The sequence below is a fragment of the Lonchura striata genome, chromosome Z, assembly GCF_050655825.1.
Source record: "Lonchura striata isolate lonStrDom1 chromosome Z, ASM5065582v1, whole genome shotgun sequence".
In the NCBI taxonomy this organism is placed as follows: domain Eukaryota; kingdom Metazoa; phylum Chordata; class Aves; order Passeriformes; family Estrildidae; genus Lonchura; species Lonchura striata.
In genome coordinates this window covers 45,740,270-45,767,427 of record NC_140740.1, presented here as the reverse complement: position 1 = coordinate 45,767,427, position 27,158 = coordinate 45,740,270, and the positions used below count along the sequence as shown (strand labels likewise).

Genomic DNA, 27,158 nt, shown 5'->3' with positions numbered 1-27,158 from the left:
GGCCAGAAGGGTTTTCCTGCCTCCCGGGCTCTGCTCCTGCCGCCCAGGCCGGCTCAGGCTCTCGGCAGGCCAGATTCGGGATATTCACCCCGATTAAGCATCAAGTACCACAGCCGGGATCTGCGGCGCGCAGGCGGCCCCGCGCTCGCCCGCCTGAAGGCGAAAACCCGCCACACGTCCCGAGAGCCGCACTCTGGGGCGCACGGCGGCGGCGGGCCCGGCGGGCCCTGCCGTGGCCGCGGCAGCAGAGCGCCGGCGCGGACACGCCCCCCGCGGGCGGGCGCGGGCGGCGCGGCCAATGGGAAGCGGCGGGCGGCGGGGCGCGCGGCGCCGCACGTGGTGACGGGGGTGCACGTGGGCGGCGGCCATGGCGGTGAGAGGCGGCGGGTCCGGGTCGGGGGGATCGCGGGGCTGATCCGAGCCGAACCGAACCGTGCTGTGTTCTCCCCGCAGAGCTCTCCGGAGGTGGCGGAGGAGGCGGAGCAGGGCCCAGAGGCCCCCGCCGGGGGCGCGGTGCGGCGGGGGAAGAGGGCTGCCCCGGCAGCCGCAGCCCCGCAGCCGGCCAAGCTGAGCCGCGCCGAGCTCTACAAGCCGCCGACCAGCGAAGAGCTGACCCAGCTGAAGGAGACGGAGGATCTGTTCCACTCCAGCCTGCTCCGCCTGCAGGTCAGCCGGGGGGGCCGCGCACTGCCTCACAGGGGGAGCGCGGGGGCCTGCGGGAGCCCGGAGGCTGAGATGACCTGGGTTATCAAGCTGTCTCTGTTAGGTGAAGATCAGCTGGTAACTAGAGCATAGCTTCATAGAGCAGTTTGGGTCGAAGGGACCTTTAAAGATCAAATAGTTTCAAGCCCCTAGGATCACCTTCCACTAGACCATTGGGTTGCCCAGAGCCCCTCCAGTCTGGCCTTGAACGCTTTGAGAAGTGCGGCATCCACAGCTTCTCTGGCAACCTATGCCAACACACTCACAGGAAAGAATTTCGTCCCATTTTTAAATCTAAATCTGCTCTCTTTCAGTCGAAAGCCATTGCCCCTTTCTCTATCAGTATATGCTCTCATTAAAAGTCCCTCTCCAGTCTTTCTGAGTTTCTGTAGCCCTTTAGGTACTGGAAGGCCACAATAAATCTTCTCAGGCCTTCTTTTCTCCAGGGTGAACAATTTGAATGCTTTCAGCCATTCTTCATAGGAGTGGTCCTTCATATCTCTGATCATCTTGGTGGCCTCCTCTGGGCTCACTTCAGCAGTTCCCTGTCCCTCCTCTGCTGGGAGCCCAGGGCTGGATGCAGTGCTCCAGGTGGGTCTCAGCAGAGCAGAGGGGCAGAATCCCCTCCCTCCCCTGCTGCCCACGGGGCTCTGGATGCAGCCCAGGACACGTTTGGCTCTCTGGGCTGTGAGTGCCATGGCCGGGCCATGTGCAGCCTCTCACCCACAGCACCCCCAAGCCCTTCTGGGCAGGGCTGCTCTGGGTCTGTTCATTCCTCAAGCCAGATTCAACATCTTGCATGTGGTCTTGCTCATGGGCCCACTCCTTGAGCTTGCCCACGTCCCTCTGGAGAGCATCCCATCCCTCAAGTTGTTCTAAAATTGTTGATTTTTATCCCAAACAGCTTTGATATCCTAGCTACTTGCTGGTGTCAGTGGCAGGATCTCTATGGCCTAGTTTGTAGTGGGAACCTGTGTGCTTGTTTCCTGCAGCTAATTCTCTGTCAATAGAAACAGCCTTCCTGAGAGCTGTGCTTCTGAGAGTTACATCAGGCTTTTTTGCCTGGATGTTGGTTGGGATGGAGATGATTGCAATCCAGCATTCACAGAAAATGGCAGGAACTGATCAAATTGCCAACTCCAGGCAGGGTTTATGGGGAGTTTAGTGTCTCCCCCAGCTCACCAGCTGCCCTTTGCAGCAGGATTGTAGTTGGTGCTGGAGAGAAAGGTAAAATTCAAGAGTAATTTGGTGCTGCAGCTGCCTTTGATGGTCTGCTTTCCCCATACAGATCGAAGAGCTTTTGAAGGAGGTGACATTGAAGGAGAAGAAGAAGAAGAAGATCGATGCCTTCCTCCATGAAATTAACAGCCTGCTGAGCGTTATCCCAGAGACTCCAGAAACTGAAGTATGTTCCAGGGTTATGGAAGAGGTAGTAAGACCCCTGTCCTGGATGGAGCAGGAGCAGGCTCTGCTGTTGCTCTGCAAGCAGAGCTACTCATGAACTGTCTCCCTTAGGGGCTGAAAAAAGAATACTTCGCTTTTTCTTTGAGGAAAAAGGGGGGAGATTATCTTTAAGCTCTGGGTGCAGCTGTGTGGGGAGCAGGTCTTGGCCCTTGCACATCTGCTGCTGTTGATTCTCAGAGCATTTTGTGTGTCATGTCTGTTCCCAGCTCACTGACCAGGCCTGGCTTTCCAAGGATGTGAAGGTCCCGTTCCTTCAAGTGCCATTCAATGTCAAGGGAAGGTTCCGCTTTGTGCCCCCAGCTGAGCTGAAGGTGGTGGGCAGTTACCTGCTGGGCACCTGCATTAGGCCGGAGATCAATGTGGATGTTGCAGTGACCATGCCACGGGTGAGTGGCCATGCCACCTCCTAAATGTCTTGGGGCCTGTGGGAGCCCTGTCCTCTCATGTCCTCCATGACCCCTGACCTGCTCACTCCATTCCTCAGTGATGTGACAGTGATGTGTCTGGATATGCAGGGTGACTTTCACAAGGAGCTGGAGAGTGTGGTCTGACCTCTTGCTCTATCAGAGCTTGCAGCTGTTTAATCTTAGTTTGTCATGAGGATCTTCCTTCTCCCTGCTGGATGGAACACTGCCAGGGAGATGCATGTTTTTTTACCCAATTACACTTCCACCAAAGCTCCCAGGACTGTGTTAAAGGGAGGGAGAAGTTTGGAGCTTGGTAACTCCCCTTGCTGCCCAGACTTAATTGTAAGAAAAGCTTGAGACCAAGCACAGCCTTTAGGCTGCATGACTGCTCTTGTCTCCTGCAGTCCCGGAGCTCAGGGAGCCAGCAGCAAGGTCCTGACCAGCTTGGAGCTCCTTGGTGCTGAGATAGGTTTGCCTATGGGGCAAAGGAGAATTGTGGGTGGTAGGGTGCCTCAGGCTGAACTGAACTCAGCAGGCAGGTTAGCATTGTCCTTTCCCTCTCTTCCCAGGAAATCTTTCAGGACAAAGATAATCTGAATCAACGCTACCACCGGAAGAGAGCCCTATACCTGTCCCACATTGCCCAGCATTTGTCCAAGGAGAAGCTCTTTGGCAGTGTGAAGTTTGCCTACATGAACAGCAACCATCTGAAGCCCATCTTGCTCCTGAGGCCTCAAGGTGGCACTTGAGCCTTGCTCTAGTGTGGGGTGTGACTGGGTACAGGTGTTGTATGGAGAGTGCTGGTGGTGGTGTCATACCATTTAATATCTCATTGGAGAGGGATCAGTCTGGGGCTGCCATCACAATTGGTGATAAATTTTGTGTGCTTCTCATCTGTTTACTCTGTTTACCCAGAGTGTAGTCCTCAGGGTCTCTCCCCTTCCCAGTCCTCCTCTGCAGCTTGGCTGGGCTCTCCAGCCTTGACTTCGCTGGCTGGTGTATCCTGTGGGTACTTCAAGGAATAGAAAAGTAAACCCTACGCAACACACCTGTATCCAATACTGCCCTTCCTTCCTGCTCTCCCCAGCCCTGTTCCCCTCTGTCCTCCTGCCTTCCCCAGGAACCTGTGTGCAGTCTGTCTCTTCCCTGAGGAGATGACTGGTCCCCATGAAAGGGGATCATGAGATGCATGGGTTGCTAAGTCCTGCTTATTCCCACCGCCCTCAGAAGATAGTGGGTTTGGGTCTGGGACAGATGTGGTATGGCAAGGCCAGGGCAGGCAATGATGCCAGACTGAGCAGTGGGGAGGAGGATGGGGCTGGAGCATGAGCTGTGTGACCTCAAGGTCATCACTGGCTCTAGGATATGGTCACTCTCTGCTCTGAATGAATTCCACTGCTGTGGAACTTTGCTGGGAAGGAGCTTTTGCCTTTGCCCGGGCTGTGGATGCTCTGTGCTTTCCCAGTTTAATCTCTGACATCTCTTCCTGACATCTCTGTATAGGCAAGGATGAGAAGATTGTCACTGTCCGACTCCATGCTTGTCCCTACTCAGATCTCTTCAAACCTAGCCGCTTCTTTCCCACCAAGAACAACGTCCGGACTGCCTGGTTCATGGAGCAGAGCACCCCCAAAGAAGGTATGGCCTGGGCTGGTGGAACATGAGGCTGTTTGTTTCAGGCAGAGACTGCCCCCAGTGCCTGTGGGTGGGTTCACTGCAGCCTTTGTCTAAGGCCAGGCAGTTCGTGGTTGGGTCCAACATGCTGTCATCTCTCCACACAGGAGCCACCGAGCCCCCGACCCCACACTACAACAACTCCATCCTCTGTGACACCGTGATGCTCTCCCACCTGCATTTCTTGTCCAACGCAGCCACAGACTTCCCAGGCATGAAAGATGGCCTGGCCCTCCTCAAAGTTTGGCTGAACCAGCGGCAGCTCAGCAAGGTGTGTCCTGTGCTCTGCTTACCTGGCTAACCTGCCTTTGTCCTGCTCTCCTTCCTGTGGCAGAAGGGTGGTGCTTTGGTCCCTATAGGTGGGGTGGTGGCTTGTGGTTTTGCTTTGAGCTGTGTTAGGATGGAGCCTCCATGAAAACGTAACTTGTGGATTGCTATGGAGTTTGATATCTGTTTTCACAGGGCTTGGGGTGCTTCAATGGCTTCTTGGTCTCCATGCTTGTTGCCTACCTGCTGATGAAGCGCAAGATTGTCAAGATGATGAGTGGCTACCAGGTATTGAGGAGCACTCTGCAGTTCCTGGGTGAGTTTCCAGGGGTCTCTAGGGACAAGGAGAGGTTGGTGTCTCTGCATAAAGCCTGAACACAGGGGAGAAGAGGCAGAGAGGCCATTGTGGCTTTTCTTTTGTGCTGAGCCCCTGTGGGTGGGATGGGCAGGAGGGGATGAATCAACAGAGCAGGGCTGGATGGTGCATCTTGCAGTGATGTGGGGAATTCCCATCATAGGGTGGAGGCCAGCATTGTATTGTAGCACTGTTGACATTGTGAGACGTTGGTGGGTATTGACACATAACTGTGCCACTGTCACCAGGGGGAGAGGTGTGGATGGTGGTGTGATTTTGTTCCTTCCTGTCTGTCCACAGCCACCACTGACCTGAGTGTGACAGGGATCAGTCTAGCCAAGGATGCTGATCCCTCCCTGGTAAGCAGTCCCCTAAGTGGTCTCGTGCCTGTCTGTATTGCCACTGCTCCTGCTGGCAGGGATGTACCTGTTGCAGGAATGGCAGATGGCAGCAATTTTGGGGTGTCTTGGTGTGTGTCATGTGCTGCAGTGGTAAGGACTTGTTTGCTTTTCCAGCCTGTCCTGGATGATTTCCACCAGGCATTTGAAGTGGTCTTTGTGGATCCCTCTGGACTGGTCAATCTCTGTGCTGATATGACTGCCAGCAAATACCACCAGGTACTGAGCAAGTTGTGGTGGCTTCTTGAGCTACTGTCCTAGGAGTGAACTCAGGCAGAAAATGGTTAGATGTCTTCGAGGAGGATGTAGGACCAAGGGAGGGCATTCATTGTGGTTTTCTAAGCTTTTAACATCTCCAGCTTTGAAGTTTGGTGACATAGATGTAGTGCTGCATTGCCAGTCTTGCTCAAGTGGTGTGAGAAAGTTGTTTCCCTCTTTGTGTGCACCTTTGGATGAAGCTTAGCAGATGTAACTCTTCTGTAGGAGAGAAAAAAAAAATACCTGGATGTCAGGGATATCAAGAAGGGACTGTCTGGGCAGCAGTGAGAGCTGTTTGTTACTTGGCTTCGTGCTAAGGACAGAGACTGAGATCAGAGTGTGCTGCTGATCATGGAACTGGGCTGACCCTGGTTGATGAGGGAGCACAAGTGACCACTGCTGGAGGGATTTGATTTCCTTCTCCCTTTGCATTCATGCTCCTACACTGCCTTCCCTCCTTGCTCAGGTCCAGTTTGAAGCCAAGTGCTCTATGGAGATTTTGGATGACCGGATGGTGGATGGCTTTCAGGTGCTGCTCATGACCCAGAAGCCCATGCTCAGGACCTTTGACCACGTCTTCCAGTGAGTCTCACTGTGCTGGGGGGGCAGTGCTGAGGCAGCCTGCTCAAAGACGAGTGAGCTGCTTCTGGCTTTGGTCTGGGTTAGATTTGGACTTACCTGTTGGGAAGTAGCTCTGCTAAGCTCTGAAATAGACACTGGTGCCTCCTTGCACTGGGCCGTTGCACTTTTACTGTCTAGATAGCCTCCCAGAGGAGGGGAGCAATGTTTAAGCCTTGGAAACAATAACCATCATCTCCTGAGATGCCAGAAGGCATTCTTGTAGCACCCATCCTGGGCTAGGACCCTCTGTTCTCCATTTTATCCATGCTCTAACAGAGCCCTCTCTCAGAAAGGATTTGGTGCCAGAAGTAGGTGACCAGCTTCTCTTCTTCTCTATAGCCTGAAGCATGTCTCCAAGTTGCAGGGTACCTGCAAGAAGATGCAGCTGCTGAATGAGCTGATGGATCGGGGTGGGAACTACGTGGCTGCGGCCCTGCCCTTCATTGTCTCACTGCTGGCACGTGGGCTGTCCCAGAGAGCACAGCTTGTGGCTCACTCCTTGCCCCAGGTCCCTGAGGTAATTCAGCTTGGCAATGACACTGCATCCTTTGCTGCTTGTGGGGTCTCAGCTGTCTCTTGTGGCACTCCAGAGCACAGGGTGGGCATCCCTGCTTCCTGGGAAGGAGACAGGCTTGTCTCCCCTTGATGGGAATACAGAACCTGAGGCCCTGCACTGGACTGTGGGATGCAGTTGTGTCTGTGGGATGCACTGGGCTGTGTTGCTTCATCTGGGCACAAGTCCTGGTCCAGTAATGAGGCAGGGTGAAAACAGCTTTTCTTGTCATTGAGGAGACCTATTAGATGAAACTTTCCCTGTCTATGGTTGTCTAGGAGAACACAGCAGGAGATTCATCTAGCACCCCAATATTCCAGTAGCTACTACTCCAGAAACCTCATCTGTCCTTGTGCCTCATGTTCCTCATTTTCCCACAGTGGCCAATTGATGCTGAGCCCCCAAAACACAAGGATGTCGGGCCCCTGACGTTTGGCCTCCTGTTTGTCCCAGATTTTGCTGCCAGCATGCTGGAGAAGGGTCCTCAGGCTGATCACCCTGAGGTGAGGGGAGCCCTGCTTGTGCAGAGTAAGAGCAAAGCTGGTGCTGTGCTATGATTGAAGACAGCTGGGAGGCTGGCTGGTAATCTTGGGAAGGTTTTGTTTGGCCCAGAAATAACCTTTGTCCCTGCTCTGGCTTGATCAATGTCCCCCCACAGGCCTTGGAGTTCCGGACCTTTTGGGGAGAGAAGTCAGAGCTGCGTCGGTTCCAGGATGGCAGCATCTGTGAGGCTGTGGTGTGGGAGGCCAGCACTGCCTGCCAGAAGCGCCTCATTCCTGAGCAGATCATCAGGCACCTGCTGAAGCTGTGAGTTGCACTGAGCAGCAGCTGTGGGTTGCTCCATGTGTTGCTCCTGCTATATGTCGTGTCCCTGATGACCCTATTGTCAGCTTTATGCTTTGTAGGGTGTTGTGGGTTGTTTCAGATTTGTGCGATCATTTTAATGGTCCTAAAGTTTTGAGCTCCTTCCCAAGAATGGGTGGGAAGGGTAAGCTGCTGAATGTAATGCAAAAGGCAGGGAGGCAACATGGTCCTGCCCTTACCATGTGGATAGGATGCTGGTACGCTCCTCGGAGCTGGAAGAGAAGCTGTCTGGACATTGCAGGACATTTTTATGAAGTCCTTTGAGACCTTGCAGTGGTTCTTCCCTATGGCATTGGAATGCCTCTGCAGCAGTATATACCATCTGTCAAAAGTGAGACCCTCTTACGCAGAAAGGAGGGTTTGCCTGTGCCTCTTTGTCCTAACTTGAGGATGTATCTTGTGAGTGACAACATTGGTGGCTTTGGCTTTGCATCCTGTGAAGCTGCACAAGTTACTGGCTCACTACGGATGGATTGTTGGGGAGATAAGAAAGAGGGCAAAGACAAGGGCAAGACTGTAATGCACAGAGATTTGTTTTTTCACCAGGACCTTTAGAGAGGGATTGCTCATCCTTGGGCTGAGCAGTTTCAATAGGATTAATTGACCCATGCAGTGTCAATAGGATATGCATATTGTAGCTCTAACGCTCTGTTGTCTTCTACTTAGCCATGCGGACATTCCTGAGTCCTCCATCTGTTACACAGGAGCCCTGCTGGAATCTGTGATTAGGACTGGGAAAAAGGTATGACTGCCTCCCCCGTGGGGCTGGGGCTCTCTCCAGGAAGACCAGTGAGGGAAGGGCTGTAGGGAGGTCATTCAAGTGGGACTGAAGCAGCTGGGTAGTTCCCAAGAGAATGTAGAAAGGGTAAGGATCTACCAAGTCTTTCATGGCAGCCAATGCATAACTGCTGAAATCCTCTTGCTTTAGCATCCCCTAGGTGTCATTTTCTCCTGCAAGCACCCCACTGTCCTGTTCTCACGGCTTTTGCCCCTCTGTTCACTGCCTGAGTACATATTACTGTCCCACAATGCTCCTCTAGCTGCACCTCTGAGGTACTGCATTCTTCAGGACATAGGCCAGACAATTCTGTGCTTAGGTCCAGCTGGCAAACCCAGGAAAAGGAACTTTCTTAGCATATTGCAAAGTGCTAGATAGTACTCCCTCTGAAAGTGCAGCCAAAACAAAGAAACTCCACTTTCAGACAAAAGAGATGCATCTCAGAGGCTGGGAAATGTCCCTCCTTACAACTCTGCTTTTCAGCTTGTGAAATTAAAGTCTGGAGAGATGAGCCATGAGCACTTTGGCACACTTCGTTGATCTTTTTGTACAGATGCCTTAGGATTTTAGCATTAATATTTTTCATATATTTGTAATCCTGCAATTCTTTAGTGTTTAACTCCATATAGATTGTTAGTTACTGTCTTCACATTTTGATTAGACAAAACAATTTCTCTCTAGGCCTGGAAATCAAGGAAACATTACTGTCTCAGACCCTGAGAAACATAAACAAAAGTAAGCTAGGGAGAGAGCAAACTTGGAGCAAATGTCTTCATAATCTGAAGCTATAATTGGAAGGTTAACCCCTAATGTAGAAATGAACCAAATTTACAAAAGTATGAAAACCCGTGACCCATCGTCCATTTTGGGGTGTAGCCCCTGAGGGGGGCTTTATCTGCCCAAAAATGTACCTGAAGGCTCTTCAATAAATAGAACCACTTTTGTGGTTCTATTTACTGAAGTCCCTTTTTGGGACTACCTAAAAATAGAGGCTAGATAAAAATTAAGTGACTATTTTAATCTCGTAATTTTATCTAGCCTCCATTTTTAGGTAGTCTCAAAAAGGCACCAGTACAACTAGCTCTTTACCTGGATGGAGGAAGAAATTGTTTCCACTCTTTCAGATTGAAGGGGCACACATTTGGTGTAAAGGGTCTCCTATGCCAGGACCCATTGCAGTCTGGGCAGAGCTGGGTGTCAGATTTGCAGGAAGGTTTGTGTGCTGTGTCCCTTCCAGGCCAGTCTGGAGTTAGCAGGGTTGATACACCCCAGTCTGATAGTGGATACATTTTCCTGGAGCCTTAGGGGTGCTTAGGGGTTCCATTGTTGCCAGTCCTTGAAGAGCAAGGGAGAAAGTTGCTGTTGAGTGTGGGGTGGTGGGTGCAGGGTACCTCCTCCTCCAGCTGTTTGTGTGCAGGCAGCTTGGGGAGCCAGCAATGTGAGGATGTGTAGGATGAAGGCAGAGGAAAGGTGCAGCCACAAGCAGGATGGGGTTTGTGGCTCATGGCAAACCTGCAGAGGGTGCTGCTGCTCTGCCAGAGAGCCCAAGTTAGAAAACTCCAGGCAGGTTGGCTCCCTGTGTGACTCAGCTGCCTCTGATCTGGGTGGTTTGGTGTCACTAATGTGTCCTTCCTGTTCAGGCTGCTCTGCTGTTATTTGAGGAGGTGGAAGCAGTAAGGGCAGCACCAGTTCTCCCTCTGGTGCTTCTCTGCTGCCCTCCATAGGGTTCCAGTGATGCACTGAATGCTTTCTGTCTTTCCTTTTGCCATGTGCCAGAGCTCTGTCTTGGCTAAGGATGTAGTCATTGGAGTTTTCTGTTAACTGCTGCCTCTGTTGGTGTCTGGTAACTGCTGGGGAGACAGTAGCAGGGCTCTCACCTTGGTGCTGTGTGATCTCTTTATTCCCCAATCATTCTTGGCTTCTCCTTTACTATAGTGACTGCTGGCAGTACAGCTCTTGATGCTGCCTTGGTGTCTTGCAAAATAAAAAAATTTACTTGCCTCTGGGATACCTGAGGCTGCTGGGGAGTCACAGACAGCCTTGCCCTTGTTTTTGCTGTCTTCCTTGCCTCCCCATTTTGCTGAGCGCTCTTGCCAGAAGCTGCTCCCTGGTGTGGCAGTGCTGTCTCCTCAGAGCTTGGTTGTGATGCCAGCCCATGAGGGAGTTGAGGTGAGTGCAGGAGCAGGAGAGGTGCTTGGAGAGGCTTCCTGTGTGTCCGCAGGCAGGAGGAACAGGTGAGGAGGCCATGGTCAGTGTTGTCTGCTCCTACGATGACCTGAGCCGCAAGCTGTGGAACCTGAAGGAGCTGCCGCTGACGGTGACGGCTGTGCAGGGTGTCCATCCAGCCCTCCGGTACACAGACGTGAGTGTCTCCCCATGCTTGGGGGTCTGCAGGGAGCTGGGGTGAGGGAGGACCAAGAGAATGAGTCACTCTCTGGTTTTGTGGCTCCTGAGAGCCCTTGGGGCAATATGGTGACTCTTCTTTGTTGTTGCATCCTTTTGGCTGGCTGTGCATAAGCTGACCAAACCCTCTGTACTGGAGGGCTTTGCTGGTGTGGGCTTTGGGTGAGGGAATACACATTGCCAAGAGGTTTCTGCTCCCTGTTCTCAGTTGCTGGGTTGCTGTTCTCTTTCAGGTCTTTCCTCCCATTCCTATGAAGCCAATTTATTCCTTCCATAACAGAAGCAAGCGTATCCTGCTTCCTTCGGGGGAGAAACCCTGCCCGGCCTACATAACTCCTTTAAGGAGTAAGTGGGGTGAGATGTGAGTGGGAGATGATCTGTTGGAGGGAAGTGGAGGCAAGCATCAATCCTAGCTCTGTTATTGCTGTGTTGGTGTGCTACAGGCAGGAGCAGAACCCTGTCTTCTCCTGTCCTTGTGCTGTAACCTGTAGTTCTAGACACCCCTGTCCAACACCTTGTTTCTGTGTGGGATTCACTGACCTCCTGCTATCCCTTTGTCCCCAGTTATCTGCCACATGGAAGGCAGTGGCCAGTGGCCACAGAACAAAGGAGCCATCAAGCGCATCAAGGCTGCTTTCCACCTCCAGCTGGCTGAGCTCCTCCAGCAGCAGCACCAGCTGGTTTGCAGACCTGCAGTCACTCACACTGACGTGTACAAGGTAGGGCGATCCCTGGAACCTTCTCTAGGCCTGACCTAGAGGTGGGGGGGCTGTGGCAGTGGTTGCACTGGACAAAAACAATATTTGTGCGGTGGGCCTAGGAAAGAGTATAGTGAGACTGCATTGATGTCAGGATGCTGCTATTGTATCCCTGAGGGGCAACATAACACACATACTTCTTATGTCACCATCAAGCCTGACTTTGCCTTGTGCTCCCATCTCAGGATGGCTACGTTTTCCGTCTCCAAGTAGCCTACCACCGGGAGCCGCTGATCTTGAAGGAAGTGGTCACTCCAGAAGGGATGCGGAAGTACCAGGACACAGAGGAATCTCGGCAGCTGGAGCTGGAAACGTTGCATCTGCCCTATCTAACTAGCTCGCTGCATGGGTAGGTGAGGCAGAAAGTACCTGAGGGGTCAGAACATGGGACATGGCTGGAAACCAGCATGGAGGTGCCCTTGGATTCTGGAGGGTGACGGTGGGTAGAGGAGCTTGCTGTGGGAAGTGACCCATCAGCCAACCTTGTGAGAAGCTCTTTGGAAGAATTCAGGGAGGGATGCTGGTGTGCGTGGCACCAGTGGTCACCCTGAGGTTACTGGTGTGGGGAAACAAATACTAAAATGCAGCATGGTTAGAGAGGAGCATGAGGCAGCATTTTCCCTTCTTCCCCCCAAAATCTCTTCATCTACTGGAAGTCTCTGTGCTTGTGATGCTGTGTAGCTGTTCCTCATAGATTTTTGCCCTGCTCTTCTTTCTCTCTAAATGCCAAGAGGCTGTTGTGGGTCCTGAGGTGTGTGGGCTGAGCAGTGGCATGTTTCCCTCCTCACAGGCTCCAGCAGCTGCACCCTGTGTTTGGTAGCACTTCCCGGCTGGCCAAGCGCTGGATCAGCGCCCAGCTCCTGAGTGACAGCATCTCTGAGGAGTGTGTGGACCTGCTTGTGGCATTTCTCTTCCTGCACCCTGCCCCCTTCACACCGCCCAGGTGAGGATGAGGAGCCCAGGCTGGCCCAATGGGGATTTAGTGCCTTTCACTATATGGCATGGAGGAAGGGTGGGATGCTGCTCGGGTGGGAGGTGTTGGAAGGGTTCACAGCAGGGAAAATGAGGCCCCTGTGCTGCCAAAATACTGTCCCAAGTTGCGTTGGGAGTTGCCAGAGGAGATGGAGACACTTAGCAATCAGGGCTGTGGCTTTCCCTACACTGTGCACTGCAGAGAAAGCGGGAGAGCAGGTAAGGCTGGGAGCAGGTGGCCTCTAGGTGCTGGTGGCACAACTGCAGGGTGTCTTGTGCCTTCTAGGGGACTGGTGAGGCCCCTTGATCTGGGAGTAGTGGCCAGGAGAAGCAGGGTGAGGGCTGTGTTGTGGCTACCAGCATGCTGGGGCTTCTGGGTTCCCTAGGAAGGATATTATGGTGAATGATGGCAGCTCCAGCCTCCCTTCCTCCTGGAGAAGACTTCCAAGGGGAGGATGAGGGGTTGGGCCCTGAAAACTGAATGAAGCAGTGTGTTGGTAAATGCTGGCCCCTGGCAGACAGATGTTATGGGCCCAGAGGAAATGAAGTGAACTTAAAGGAAATGTTTTTCTTCTGTGTGGAGTCAAAAGATTACTCTGCCCTGCAATTGGGATGCAGTTTCTTTTCCCAAAGTACCAGGAACAACAGTTTGATGCCTAAAATGTTTTTCTGTCTCCTAAAATAACAGAATCCCCATCTTCCCAGCTATCTGGCTTTGTGCACGTGTCATGTTGCAGGGGAAGAGGCACACTGGGAACTTTGCTGGTGTTCAGACCTGCACCAGAGCTGGGACCAGCCCTCTCTCCACCTCCTCCTTGTTCCAGACCTAGGAGTCTGGGTGGGAAGAACATCAGAAGATTGTGTAACAAGGGCGGGTTGAGGGGGGGCTATGATTTATGTTCTTCTGGATTCTTTTTCCTGAAGTAGGAGAGGAAAGTGGGGGGAAGGATTTTCCCTGGAGATGTGGAGAAGGGGAAGTGTCTCAAATTCATTCTTAAATTCCCTTTTCCATCACAGATATCCCTTGTTGGGCTGCATGTGGGTTGGGCCTTCACTAAGTCACCCTCTGGTGCAGCCTTTCTTGCTGCCAGGAGAGCAAATGCTGATGTTGAGCTGTTTTGTCCTGCCTGCAGCTCTCCACAGGTGGGGTTCCTGCGCTTCCTCAACTTGCTGGCAACCTTTGACTGGAAAAACAACCCTCTGATAATCAACCTAAACACTGGCCTCACAGGTGAGCAGGCAGTGGGTAGGAGAGCTACAGCATGAGATTCTTGAGCCCTCCTTGGTCAGTGCCTGGCACCACATCTCTTGGATACATCATAGCTTGTGCTGGAGGCAATGACATTTTCCACTCCCTTGCTCCTGTCCTATCATGTTTTCACTTGCCTGCAGGATGGGTTTGGTTGTGCCATGTATGGTTTTCTTCTTTTCCCTGCCTGCTGTGAAAAGATGGGTCTCAGTTATGATGCTGTGCTGTTTCTGGTCTTGTAGAAATCTGTGACAAGCGTGGGTGGTGTTGGATGTGGTGTTGTCTTTGAAGCAGGCTGTTCCTGCCCTTGAGTGTTTTGTCTGTTGATTGTCTTTTGGATACATGCTGGAGTCACAAGAAACCATGGGATTGTGTTGGCTCTGCAAAGTTATGGGGTGGGGGAGGTAGTGACAGCCAGCTTTTAAAGCTGATTTGTAAGAAAAGGTGAAGGTGTTTGAGAGAGAATTGGGTTTTGAAAACTGATATTTTCCAAAGTGCCCTCCAACTTTTTAAAATAAACTATAGCTTTTTTTTCCCCACTTGAGGGGAAATAAAAGATAGAACATTCTTTAAATAATACAAACTGTCACTGACTTATAATTTGAGTTTCCAGCTTGTGTCAGTCTCAGTACCTACCATTCCTGAGCCCATCTGAGCAGGGTTAGAGAAATGGTCCATCTAATGGGAGTGAGGTGCAAGCCAGAGGTGGAGGAGCTCTGGTTTCACCTGGACTTTGGGGTCAGAGGGTGGGAGGCGATAAGTCTTCCTTTGCTGCCTTTTCCTGGCTGTGGTGGGGGTGAGGTCAGAGGGCTGTGGATGAGGCAGAGCATCTCACCTGTCTGCCTGCCCTCTCCAGATTCTGACTGCACAGAGATCAAGAACAAGTTTATAGCAGCTCGCGCTCACCTCCCTGTCATGTTCCTGGCCACCCCCAAAGACCAGTGGAGCTCCATGTGGACCCGGGAGCGCCCCTCATCACAGGTGAGTTGGGCCATTTGTGCCCTTGCCTCTGGTGGCTGCTGGCTTGGGGCAGTTCTCTGCTCCTAGTGCTGGAGCCAGCTCTTAGAGCCCCATGAGAGAGGGATGTCCCTGTTAACATCTAAGGCTGCCAAGTTTTGCCCTCTGACTTCCTTCCCTCCCCAGATCCTGCAGCGCCTTGTCCTGCTCGCGTCAGAGTCTCTCCGTGCCCTGGAGGAGCAGCTCATGGACCCGCTTGGCAACCAGGATGTGAAGGTAACCCCCTGGGGCAGCAGCACAAGGGTTTTCAAGCTCTGGCTGGGCTTTGGTAGTGGTTGCTAGGATGTATTAGGAGGTTTCAGGCTGTGGCCATGGGGTTGCCCTGGATTGTAGAGCTGCAGGGATGGGTGGAGGAGAGGCTGGTGTCCCTCTTTGCCACCCTACTTCTGGAGGACCCAGCTTTGCACTGCAGCTTGGGGTGACTAGGACAAGTTTATTCTGTATTCTCTGGTCTTCTTGGGACATGAGCAAACCCATGATATTCCTGTGCCAAACCAACTGTGTGTCCATGACTGGATCAAATGGTTCCTCTGGGAGACTGTTCCAGAATAGCTACGGAAATCTGGCTTGTGTGCTTGACTCTAACCAAGCTCATGATATTGAAGGTTTTGGCAGGAAAGTACCAGGCACTTTAGGAGGATGTTATTTTGGTTTGAGTGGAGGAGTAAAGCCCTATGGAGTTTAACCTTCTTCAGTTTCTTAGTGATTTCATTCTTTAAACTGAAACATCCATTACTGCAATGGACCTGAGAAATTTATATTTATTTGCCCTTTGAAGGGAGATACATGTGTTGTGAAGGGTAGTTTGTTGGTGTACTAGGTAGTACAGAGGACTAAAGAAGCCAAGCAGTGGTTAGATAATGGCAGGTTCACATGGACAAAAAAACCCAGATTAAAACCAAAACCAGAAAGCAGCACATACAGTGGATTTTTTTTTTTTTCTGCCTAAGCAATATGAAAAGGACTTACTGACACTGCTTTCTGTTCTGCTTTATTTTGCACTTGAAGTATTATGAGGTGAAGATGTACTTGAGGCAGTAGCAGTGTATGCTATAGGGCTGTGAAGGAATGAGGCATATCTAGTGTGTTGCAGTCACAGTGCTAGCCCAAGACTGAAATTCAAGAGGCACATTGTGAGCTGGGGATGCTTAGCTGCTCAAACTGTCACCTGGCTAGAGCAGCCTCTCAACACCTTGACTCAGCCTCCTTGGGACTCCTGCTTCATCCCTTCCATTGCTTGGGAACATTTTTCATTGCCATTGAATCCCTCTGGTCTGTGCCAGTGTCCTCTCAGGCCTATGATATTCCTTAGGGATAAACGTAGGATGCTATTTCCAGGGCAGAGCTTAGGGCAGGGAGGAGAGAAAAGCCTTTCCAATGTAGTTTGGAGTTGCCTCCTCTACAGTTGCCTCCTGTATCTAAGAGAGTGCTGTAAGCTGTTTTTTTTGTCTTTGCATTTGGGTCCCATGGGGACGTGTTTGCTGTCATGAAGATGCACACAAGGATTTGCTCCCAGGGCACGCACAGGAAGCCATGGACTTGATCACTGAGTGGGACAGGGGGTCTGTGTGGAACAGAGCTAGGACTGACTCAGTGCTGGTCACTGATGTTCTTCATGTGTGTTCTCCACAGCCTGGCTGTAAATCAGTTCCAGGCAGTGGGTTTTCTTCCAGTGCCAAGATGAGCAGTGTCCCATGCCTCTGTTTATGTCTCTGCATCATTTTTTCCATTTGAAAATGAACACATAGTTTTAGTTTTTTTTCCATTTTAATACAGCTGTGTCCACAGCTAGATCCTGCCTGTCCAAAAATTTAGATGTCTGGGATTGCTCCCCTCCATTAACAGGATTTTGCTCTCACCCTCTCTCTGTTTGATGGAAGATGCTGTTGCCCTCTGGGTCAAATCCTCGTGGACATGTGGGGCCATCCTATTCTTAAACAGCTCCCTTGTCCCCTGTGTATTGTTCAGCTGTTGTTGGCTTTTTGATTCCCCTCTTCATCCTGAAACTGCCACGTGTAGTGCAGTTATCTATCTCAGCTCACCTCTTTGTTCTTCTCTCAGTTGCCCACCCCACTAGCATTCACTCAGGTAGGCTTCCTGGGGTCTGTGGCAAACTTGTAACATTGATCTCGCAAAAATTTTGTCTTTGGTTTACTACTTCTTAAGGAGGAGGAGACAAAATGCAGACAAAGACTTGGGAAACCTCTCTCACCTCTCCTGCCTGCTTGTGTCCTGTATTGACTAGCACTTTTTGTTTCTTCCTGCAGATGGTCTTCCGCCCTCCTTTGGACTTCTATGATGTCCTGATCCACCTGAATCCAAACCAGATTCCTCGGCTCCTGGAGAGTGTGGACCGCCCGGTGAAATCAGTTTCTCGTGGCGTGGTGAAGAACAGCTCTGCCGTGAATATCCTCTTTCCTGTGGTGGATTATGACCCTGTGCAGTTGTACCTCCACGAGCTGAGAGTAAGCATGGCCTATAGGGGAGGGAGACGGGGTGCCTAAGGGGGAGGTTCCCTCTGGCTTTTGGATTGCCTGCTGGTGCAGGACATGGCTGGTGACATCTTTAGCTGTTTGGATGGGATGAGCATTGCTTCTCCAGCAGAAGTCCTGGTGAATGTACCACCTCCTGCATGGAAGTGGGAGTGCTGCTGCAACAGGAGGATGAGCTCAGACACAAACCACCAGGAGCTTTTGCTGAAGAACATTGTATTCAGCACAAAAGAGTTTTTAAGCCATTTGTCTCCAGTTAGTCAACTCACTTTTCATGGCTTCTTCCACCAGTTGGTGTGTATGATGGGCAGTAACCACACACAATTTCAGGAGGGAAGTTCAGGTGTCCATGACATAGTCCCAGTAAGCTTTCTGCTGTTTGGCCAGTGGTCGTGTGAGCCAAAGGAGATCATTATTGTTCACAGAGTGGTTTCTCTGTGTTTGACCGCATACATAACAACAGAGGAAGTTGGTGATGTGGGACTATGGAGAATGTCAGTACCCAAAGTCATTGACCATGTTCTTTTCCACCATAAGGCCAAACCAAAGCCTTGGCAAGCTAGAGAGATATGCAAGGTCCTGGATGACAGCAGTGATCCTTCCTGGATCTGGACAGTCTGTCCTTTGCAGTTGTGCAGCACTTGGCGCTTCCCAGCTTCAGATGTGGTAAATGTTAGTTTTGGGTGTGCAGAGAGATGGGGTTGTGGTGCCCTCTTGTCAAAGGCTGCCTTGACCTAGAATTGCCATCATCCCTTACTGATAGGAGTGCTGTGAGCAGTGTCAGAACTGTAAGCATGGGAATCTAGGCTGGCTGTGGCAGGAAAGGGGCTGTAGGAGTCTCTTGTCCTGTTCCCCACTCAGAACAGAGCCAGCTTTCATGTTAGAGCAGGCTACACAGAACCCAGTCCTGCTGGATACTGACTGTCTCCAGGGATGGGGATTTCCTATTTACCTACCCCAATGTTTGGCCCCCATTGAAAAAGTGGTGCCTGAATTGAAACCAGTTTAGGCTGGAAGATTCTGGGCCCTTTCAGTTCAAGCTCTCCTTTCACCTTAACTTGGTACCTTAGGAACTGGACAAAAAAAACTTGCAAGGGTTTCTTTGAAGGTTTCCTCATCCTGGACACAGCCCTGTTACCCCTCAAGTTGCATGCCAGCCCCAGTGCATGATAACCTGTGCCCATGCGAATCTGCTGTAGCTTCAGCAGAGCTGCCAGGTTTGCCAAGGTATAAACTTAGTCCTCCTGTCACCTGCAGCTGCCTGGGGCAGTCTTGGGTGGTGAGGAAGTGAGAGATAGGGATGTGTGAAAGGCCTCATGAAACTGAGGAAGACCATGAAACTGTCACACAGTTTCCCTGCAAAAAGCACTGCTTCCTTAGCTGGACCAGCCCAGCCCCTTGCTTTTCAATGATGAATGTTTGACCTGCTGCAATGAAACCTCAGCCAAGAGGTGCAGATGTAGGTAGGAAATGGAGTTTTTATAAGTCTGAAATCCTTCTCTACCTAGTGCTGGAAGTGGGTTCTAGAGCTGAGCAGAGCTTTTCAGCGGCTACCAAGGTGCTGGAGATACATGAGGACAGAGCTTCTGTATCTCTGAAGGAGTCAAGGCTGAGCAACTCTTGTGGAAACCTGAAAGAAATAATAACGATTGCTTGAAGAGAAACTGGAAGATGCTGGATAAGCTGACTGGGAGAGCTGTCTTTTTGGGGAAGCTTGCAGCAGTTCTGGCTGTAGATTGAGGCCTTCAATCAGGAAACTCATTGGGACTTATAGGATTTATTTTTATGCATTTAGACAAGTTGATGTCAGTAAGTGGCTCTGGAAGTGAAAGGCAGATAAAAGATTTTCCTGGAACGCAGCTTTCATTAATCTTCAGGCAATTGTGATTTACTTGGTCCAGTCAATAGAGTCATCCAAATTGCTTAAATTTTTACTACTTTTTACTGTCTGTTTTTATTAATACAGGTTTAATAGATTGGGAATTGGGTTTGGTCAGGTTGCAGACTACAGCTGCTCCTAAATCCAGTATGCTAACATCCCAATGAAGAAAGATGGATATGAGCAAAGGTCACCACTGCTTGTTGGAAGCAGTGTTGATTCCCCTGATGTCCCTTGTTCTTTGACGTGAGGGTTCTTAGGAGGGAACAGATGAGAAACTGGTTGCCGCTTTCTCTGAAGAGTGAGCTGTGGGGCAGAGAGCCCAAAATCTGCCTCAGTATCTCTGTCTGAGGGGCTTTTCTTTGTCTTAAAGGCTCTTAGATACTGTTTGTTCTCTTGTGGCTATCATACTGGAGGTATTTTCCAGTAACAGTTTGCTTGTCATTTGTAGCATCAAGATCAGTAGTGGGCAGTCCTGAAGGAGCTGGTCAATATCTGCTTTTCTAGGCAAACAATGTTTCTTTTCTTGGAAAAGTCACAGAGGTGGTGCTACACATGGTCTCAGAGAATTCAGCTCTATCCAGTTAAGCTGGAAGACCTCAAAAGCTGATTTTGCACTGCAGGACCACTGCAAGCCGGTGATGCTGTGCTATCAGTAGAAGCTGCTCCATCCATTAGAAATCATCTGGCTTCATATCTCAGTGTATTGTTGTTGCTTCAAGGCAAGACCTTTTTATCGACTTTGGCCTTGCTTGGTAGCCCCTCCAGCACCTTCTTGTTTCTCCTTCCCTAGCTCTTGCTGCTCTAAGCGGTGTTCAGCTCCTCCTTGTCCTGTGGGCTGGAGGCCCTGAGGGTGATCCAAACCCTGCAAGAAGTTGGTGCCAGAAATGAGTGTGGTGACAGCAGTGAATCCTTTTGAGATAACTTGGATGAGAAGGCAGTTTGGACACAGAACTGACTGGCTTTGATTCAGAGTAATTTGCTCTCTCTTAACAGCACAAACCACAGAATTGAGCAATGGGGCTGTAGCCCTGGCTGGCAGTGCAGCCACAGTGGGTTTATAGCAACAAAGGGAGACATCTGCCTCACAGATGCTGTGGGATTTTGTGTTCTTCTATCAGTAGAAAAGAAACATCTGCCCTTTACTGAGATTTCCACATGAAAACAGGATTTAAATGCCTTGGTGTCCTGATTGAATTGAGGGGGGCAAGGAGTGGCTTCTTCCCCTACTTCAGACTAATAATCAGGAGAGCCACTCTTTTGTCCAGCCTGTTTGCCTCTGTTCTTCTAAAGTCAAAGGGTTTAGCAAGGCTCTGGAGCTAAAGGATTGGTGTGTATGCCTTTTCCAGGGAGCTTAATCAGAGTAGAAGATGAAAGGAGAGGAGATGTTGAGTCCTAGCTGCTTGAATTTTTCCTGCTTCAAGGAGATGTGCTGCAGGAACTGGCTTGAGTTGCTCTAGTGCCTGGGAGGCTCTGGGTAGAGATGAAAGACTAGCTGTAGGATTCAGGCAGAAAATTCTTCAATTCCAGAACAGATCTAATAGAGAAGGTCTATTCTGTGATCCTGTCCATATGAGAAGGCTTTTGAGGGAAAGCAGGTGCCAGTCATCCCACAGAGAGGGCTTTCCTGGAGATTCAGCCCATCAACAGCCTCCCTGCCACTTACAGTTCAGAGTGCCTTGTTGAGCAAACCGTGGGTTGGCTCTTCGTGGGGATTCTCCAACAAGGCTAAATTAAAGTGTCTCTAATGAGGCTCCCGTTGAGTCTCCGTCATGATTGCTCGTCTGTGTTGTAGTGGCTGTGGGAGCTGCAGAACACCTCTGTGTTTGCTGGGGATAGGGTGTGAAAAGGCTCAGTCCGTGCAGCTTTGGCTCCAGGGTGACTTAGCTGTCCTCTGGACTTGAGACCATTTAGAGGGCACGGGGTTTGTGGATTTGCTTGCCGTGCCCGTCTGCCTGCCCGTCTGGAGCCCACAAAAGCCAAAGGCTCTGGTCACTTCCCTGAGTGGTTCACTGATTGTGGGGTAAATTGTGTGAAGCTGCCTGTGCCATGTCCATCTGCCTGTCTGTTATGGCTTCTAATAGAACTTGCATTTACTGGGTCTTTGGTGTCACCAGCTCACTGATGGGATGTGCTGTCATTCACTGAGATTTAGCTTTCTTGGGCTGTACATGCCGGAGGAAGAGCATATGACAGAGAAGCTGTCTATCTTGTGAAATCTTTTCTGTGTGGATAAGCAGGAATGTGTTTCCTACTTTACAAGAAACATACCTCTAAAGTAATAGTTTGCATTCTGCTGTGTCCAGCTCTAGCCTCTCAGTTTGGGAAGGATGTTGAGATGCTTGAGCATGTCCAGAGGAGGCAACGAGGCTGGTGAGGGGCTTGGAACACAAGTCCTGTGAGGAATGACTGAGGGAGCTGGGGTTGTTTAGCCTGGAGAAAAGGAGACTCAGAGGTGACCTTATCACTCTCTACAACTCCCTGAAAGGTGGTTGTAGTCAGATGGGATTGGTCTCCTTCCCCAGGCAGACACTGACAGAACCAGTGGACACAGTCACAAGCTGCATCAAGGGAAATAAAGGTTGGATATTAGGAATAAATTTTTTACAGAAAGGATGATAAACTTCTGGAATGGTCTGCCAGGAGAGGAGGTGGTGGAGCACCATCCTTGAATGTGTTTAAAAAAAGACTGAATGTGGCATTCGGTGCCATTGTTTAGTTGAGGTGTCAGGAACGGGTTGGACTCGATGTTCTTGAAGGTCTCTTCCAACATTGGGATTCTTTGATTTCTTGCACCATGAGCCAAGACCTATCAGGAAGACTTTGAACCTCCCATGGTGTAAAAATGTCTCTTGCTACTGCATGTCAGAGAATTTTTATTATCATTAATTCCTTTCTGTCTCCTAAAATATGTAAGCTGTGATTATGTGATGTAGCTGTAATTGGTGAAATCTTTCCAGGTCAGTCTGCTCCCTTCCTGTTTTGACTGACAGGGCTGACTCCTATGGTGACGCCAGGTAGACAGGGAAAAGCTGAAAAAGCTTTGCGGGCTCTCATGTCAGCAGGAAATTTCCTATCTGGATCTGCACCTTTGGAAGGACAGAGGTGTCAGGAAATCAATCATCTGCTTTCAGGGCTGGAGAGCTGCCCCCAGACCCTTAGCATAGTGCCCTGGGCTGAGGGTGGGTACACATGTGTGTGCCCACTTGCTCAGTGAGGCATCAGGCCCATGTGCTCCTGGGGTGAGCTGACAGAGGACTTGTGGCTGCATTTTTTCTGTGTTGGTAATGCCCTCCCAGAGGCTGTGCAGGGTTTGTCATGTAGCAAGTGACAGAAGACTTTAGTCTGAATGATTTGGTGGATTGACATGCTTGCTGATGCAGCCAGGAGGACTGCATCCTTCTTTCCTTTCCACATTTCTTTCCTGCTGCCCCAAAGCCCCAGGACAAGGGTGTGTGTGTAGATTTCAGGTGGAAAAGTTTGCTTAGTTTGAATTCAGTTTGAAACCTTTTATCAACTGAATCCTAAGCCTAAGGGTTTCCTTTGTCCTTTAAAAGAAAGTCACAGGGGTAGTCCCAACCTGGAGTTACTTGCTCTGTTGGGTCCTGGGGAGGCAGTCTTCTGTGTCACATAACTGGGAGCATCAGGGCGGGTCACAACAGGATGACAGAGACCTTGAAATATTAACCACAAATGTAAGTTGTTTGTTGAAAGTAAGTAGCTTTATTAAGGTTTTACACTGTGAGTTCCTTGCTAAGAGCACTTAAAATGCTCTGAACACTGGGCAAGTGTTTATTGATGTATTTGCCTTCTGAGCTGCTGTTGAACCAGGAAATGCTACTGTAGGACACAGTTTTATGTGCAGAGAACTCCCTAAAAAACTCTTCCAGCAGCTGTGATGCAATGAGCCTAGTCTTTTGGTAGGAGCAGTGAAAAAAAAAAAGGGTGGATAAAGGGCCCTGTCCCTAAACAGCAATGTAGATACTTAAACAGTAGATACTTAACAATGTAGATACTTAACAACTAGTAGATACTTAACTAGATTCCACTTGCTCATTGCAAAATCTACACTTCAGATGGACCTACTTTATCTGGGCTATACAAATGAAAAGGATGGAGAAATGTAGGGAGTAAAACAACACTGGATCTAAAATGGGATTATCAGATTATTTCTTACAGAGTTTATTGTAATCTTCTTCCAGGTGCCCTATACATCTTCTCCCTGGACAATGAGACCTCTCCAAATTGAAGCCCTGAGTTTGTAGGTCCCCCATGTCTCTGTGAGATGGGAACCAGCTGTAGGTTTTGTTGATGGCAGGGATTTCTGTGGGCCTTGAAAGCTGAATTGCAAACAAAGATAGAGAAGTGAGAAGTGCTCACCTGGAAAAGTGAGCAAACAGTCCCTACCTTTTCTCTGAAACTTTTCCTGGAAGAAGGTATTTGCAGGCCCAGACAAGTCCAGTGACACTGCACAGAGAACATGGGATGTGGAAAGGAGGGTGTTCTGTTTGCTTTTACTCCCCAAGCCTCTGAACAAACAGGAGTGCAGTGACTAATACACCTGACCCTTTTAATGCTGCCATTTCCCAAGAGCTTCTCAGCTTGGTCGGCTAGTTTGAAACACTATCATATGGACGACACTGGGAGCAGGACAAATGCTGAGATTTTGAATTGGATGCCTGTGCCATCTTTTTAACATCTGCCCTCGACTCTCTGCTGTCTGGGAAAAAAAACCCTCTGGGTATCAGGCCAAACAGTGGTTTTATTGGGAAATTAGCTGAGCCTGGGAGGGATTTTTTACTGCAAATGCTCCTGGCTTCTGTCCAGCAAGATGCATCTATTAAAAATCCTGTTCTCATAAGGAGATCGTGTGGTGCTGAAGACCTCACCCTGCAGAATTGCTGGGCTTTTTCAGGTTCTCACATGTCTGCTCCCCTTTGGTTCAGAAAGCTGCACCTTGGTGGACAGCATGCCCTGAGCTTTATTGCCATTCCTTGAGCTTTCCCTCCCTTTTTGGCTAAAAAAAGAGGAGTCTTCCCTGTTGACTGGGCTCTGAGCATAACCTGTTGTTCTCAGCATAGAAATGCCAGGGTGGGTTGCCTCTTTCTCAATGTATTTTTAGACAGTGTTTTTTCTAGCCAGTTTGGTGAAATAATGCCTTGATCAGGCTTGCGCCTGTGAAAGCCCATGGGATGAGTTGGCAGTTCTTGGGATCTTTCCGTCTTGATGACCTGATTTTGTTTGCCTTCTGTGAGGGCAACAACAGTCCAAACAGAAATCTGTCTCTGAAGATTGCAGACAGCACCATCCCTCCTTGAATATCAGGTCTGTATTCTAAAAATGCCACTTTGCCTTTTAGGATCACTGGTAACACCAAACCACTCTACCTTTTTTTTCGTACTGCAATCCTGGTGTGTCCATACAAGAGCCCATCTAAACTTGTCTTTGATGTTGATTTTCTTTTCATGCACACCCTCATGAAAACCTCATGATATGATGATGCCAGCAGAGACCTCTCTTGGTAAAAGCTGGGAAACTAAGGTGATGGTGAAGATGGCTGAAGAGGGAGCAGAGGGTCTGTATTCTGGGCAATAGTTTGTTCCAAGGCTGGTGAAAGCCTGTGCAGAAGCTTCTCCTGTACTGATGCTGGGGACTGTATGCTCAGCCTGGTAAATACGTCTTGTTGCCTGATGTTGATCTGCACCAAAATAAAGGTGTGTCAGTGAGCAGGTGCTCGGCTGTCTTGATCAGCTTCTTTCAGGGTACACATCTCTCAGTATCAGCATGTTGGGTGATGAGGTGCAGGGCCAAATTTTGGGTTTGAGAAGTTGCTTGCATAAAGCATTGTTTCCTTCTGCTGTGATCCTCATTTGCCTCCTTGCAGCCCTGGGAAACCAGCTGGTGTGGGCTTGGGGGAAGCCATGCTGGGCTTTAGTCATCCCTTTGTGCAATGTCTCTCTTTGATCTCTGCTGCCCAGCACCACCAAAGGAGATGTTCACTGACACCACTGCTGAAACACAAGGGGCAAGGAGGACAGATTGCTGCAGTGCCTCCTTTGAGCTTTCCATCTCTTTCTACCCCACAGAACATTGCGTTACTTAAAACCTCTGCTCTAATGTTTCCTTTTTGGATAAAGTGCTGACAGCTCATGTGGGGTTTGTCTTGGTGGAAGAAGCGGCTTTGATACCTTGGTTGCACAGATTGCAGAGCTTGAGATGCTGGTCTCTGGTTTTGTGTTTGTCTTTGGTGCCATGAAATGTACTGTAGCAGGATTGCCTTCTGGGTAGGGCCTGCCTCTTTCTGTCTCATGCATTGTGAAATCTTGGATTGTTGGACACTGGGAAAGTACAGCTTGGTAGTGCCAGGCCTCCACTGATGGAGGACCACAGTGAGGGACGCTTAGTGGGTTGTCACTGAGGGGTCACTGTCCTTAACCTCTGTTTGTTTTCTACCCAGAACGCCTTTGACGATCTTGCTTTGTTCTTCTATGACAAGCATGGAGGGGAAGTGATTGCAGTCTTGTGGAAACCTTTGGGCTTTCAGCCTCAGCATTTTAAGGTGAATTTTTGTCTCTGTTTTAAGCTTCTTGTTACTTTTATGCCCTGAAAGCTTGAAGATTTTGTTGTTGTTTTTTTTTTTTTCCCTGTATGGTAGTTGCTTTGTCCAACTCTCATCAGCCCCAAAGCCCTTTGAGAAATGGAGATCATAATTCTGTTGCTTCTTAGAAGGGGAGAAACCAAGACAGGGCTGTGGCCACAGTACCTTCAGTCATCAGGAGAACTGAGAAGGGAAATAGACTATCCCATTCTTCTGGCTTCAGGATCTTACCAGAAATACCTAGCCCACAAGAAGCCTAGATCTAGAGTGTCCGTGTCCTTATTGATGCATGAAGCTGTTTTCCAGCTGCACTGTGGGGGTTGGCAAACCCTAGAGGGTGGTTAAACCAGATGTGAGGCACGCTGGAGTGATTCATGCTGCTTTCTATGAAGGAAAGACGCAAAGAAACCGGTTACTCATGGCTCGGAGCTGGCAGCCTGGGCTCTTCTGTCAGTCTCTGGTGATTTATCTTCCCCTCTCTTCACGGCCAGAGGGCATTGGCCATTCTACCTGGCTGCTGTTGGGAAACCCAGTTATTCACAGCAGTGAAACAGAGGAGGAGATGCTTGCATCAGAGCTGAGTCTTGCTGGATTAAACACAAGGGTTTTGTTTTTGCCACTGTTAGAGCCAAAGATATATTCCCACTTGAGGTCTTGACACCCACCAAAGAGCAGAAGCAGCTCTTACTCAGCCTTGTGTTGTGATCCCTTTTGCATACTCCTTGTGCCCTGCTCACCCAGGCTCTGCCATGCATCTGCACACTTGTCATTCCACCATGCCCCTGGCCATTGCTTTGCTTCCTGATTTCCTCATAGTCTTTGGACTGTGGCTACTGGGTAAACCCTAAAAGGGGCTGGAAGGGTCACTTCTGCACTTTGTTGGCTCTAAAAATGAGCACTGATAGTGTTGAGAAGTGCAACTTGTGGAGCTGGGTGCAGTGGTGTAGCAGGGTTTGGATGTGACAAGGCAGGAGAGGAGCTTACTTCTCTTACTTGGGGCTGGCAGAGGTTGCACTGCAACTCTGAGCAGGTGCTCCCATTCATGCAATATTTTCTGCGTTTTGCAGGTCTCCAGCATGAGGGGAAGGAAGGTGACAACTCTGAACAATGAGCTGGTCTGTGTTCCCAATGTGGAAGCAATTCTGGAAGACTTTGAGATTTTGGGAGAAGGCCTGGTCCAAAGCGTAGAAGCTCGTACAGAGAAATGGACTATCTGAAACCACTGAGAGGTGTCAGAGTGGCCTGTCCTCAAGCAGTTTGTTACCTCTGGGTCTGTTCCTTTCTATAAATCAGTCCTGGAAGAGCCTTTTACCTTTTTAAATCCCAGAACTGTATGTTTTACTCTATTTATCTTTATATATATGGTTCAGAAAAGCAACGGGACCTGTTATTGTTTTCAAGAATACAAATGCCTTTTTATTTTAAAGAAAACATAAAGATGAGATAAAG

General features: G+C 49.8%; 1 protein-coding gene across 1 annotated transcript; it reads left to right on the top strand.

Annotated features, from left to right (window-relative positions):
• The first annotated feature begins 322 nt into the window (after window positions 1–322).
• Window positions 323–27,158, top strand: NOL6 (nucleolar protein 6). The gene is made up of 26 exons (XM_021538946.4): window positions 323–373; window positions 454–666; window positions 1,991–2,107; window positions 2,373–2,552; window positions 3,143–3,311; window positions 4,077–4,211; window positions 4,355–4,518; window positions 4,710–4,830; window positions 5,170–5,228; window positions 5,385–5,486; window positions 5,992–6,107; window positions 6,486–6,663; window positions 7,080–7,202; window positions 7,358–7,506; window positions 8,230–8,305; window positions 10,563–10,703; window positions 10,978–11,089; window positions 11,309–11,463; window positions 11,688–11,851; window positions 12,293–12,445; window positions 13,608–13,705; window positions 14,580–14,704; window positions 14,867–14,956; window positions 17,008–17,205; window positions 25,569–25,670; window positions 26,777–27,158. Exons 1-26 carry the CDS (start codon window positions 368–370, stop codon window positions 26,924–26,926), a joined length of 3,396 nt encoding a protein of 1,131 aa, XP_021394621.2. The 5' UTR covers window positions 323–367; the 3' UTR covers window positions 26,927–27,158.

What these genes read in the sequence shown, in the direction of transcription:
- NOL6 (XM_021538946.4), top strand. An exon ending in TGATTAGGACTGGGAAAAAG is followed by an intron (nt 8,306 to 10,562) that starts GTATGACTGCCT and finishes GTGTGTCCGCAG; the next exon opens with GCAGGAGGAACAGGTGAGGA. An exon ending in CTACATAACTCCTTTAAGGA is followed by an intron (nt 11,090 to 11,308) that starts GTAAGTGGGGTG and finishes CTTTGTCCCCAG; the next exon opens with TTATCTGCCACATGGAAGGC.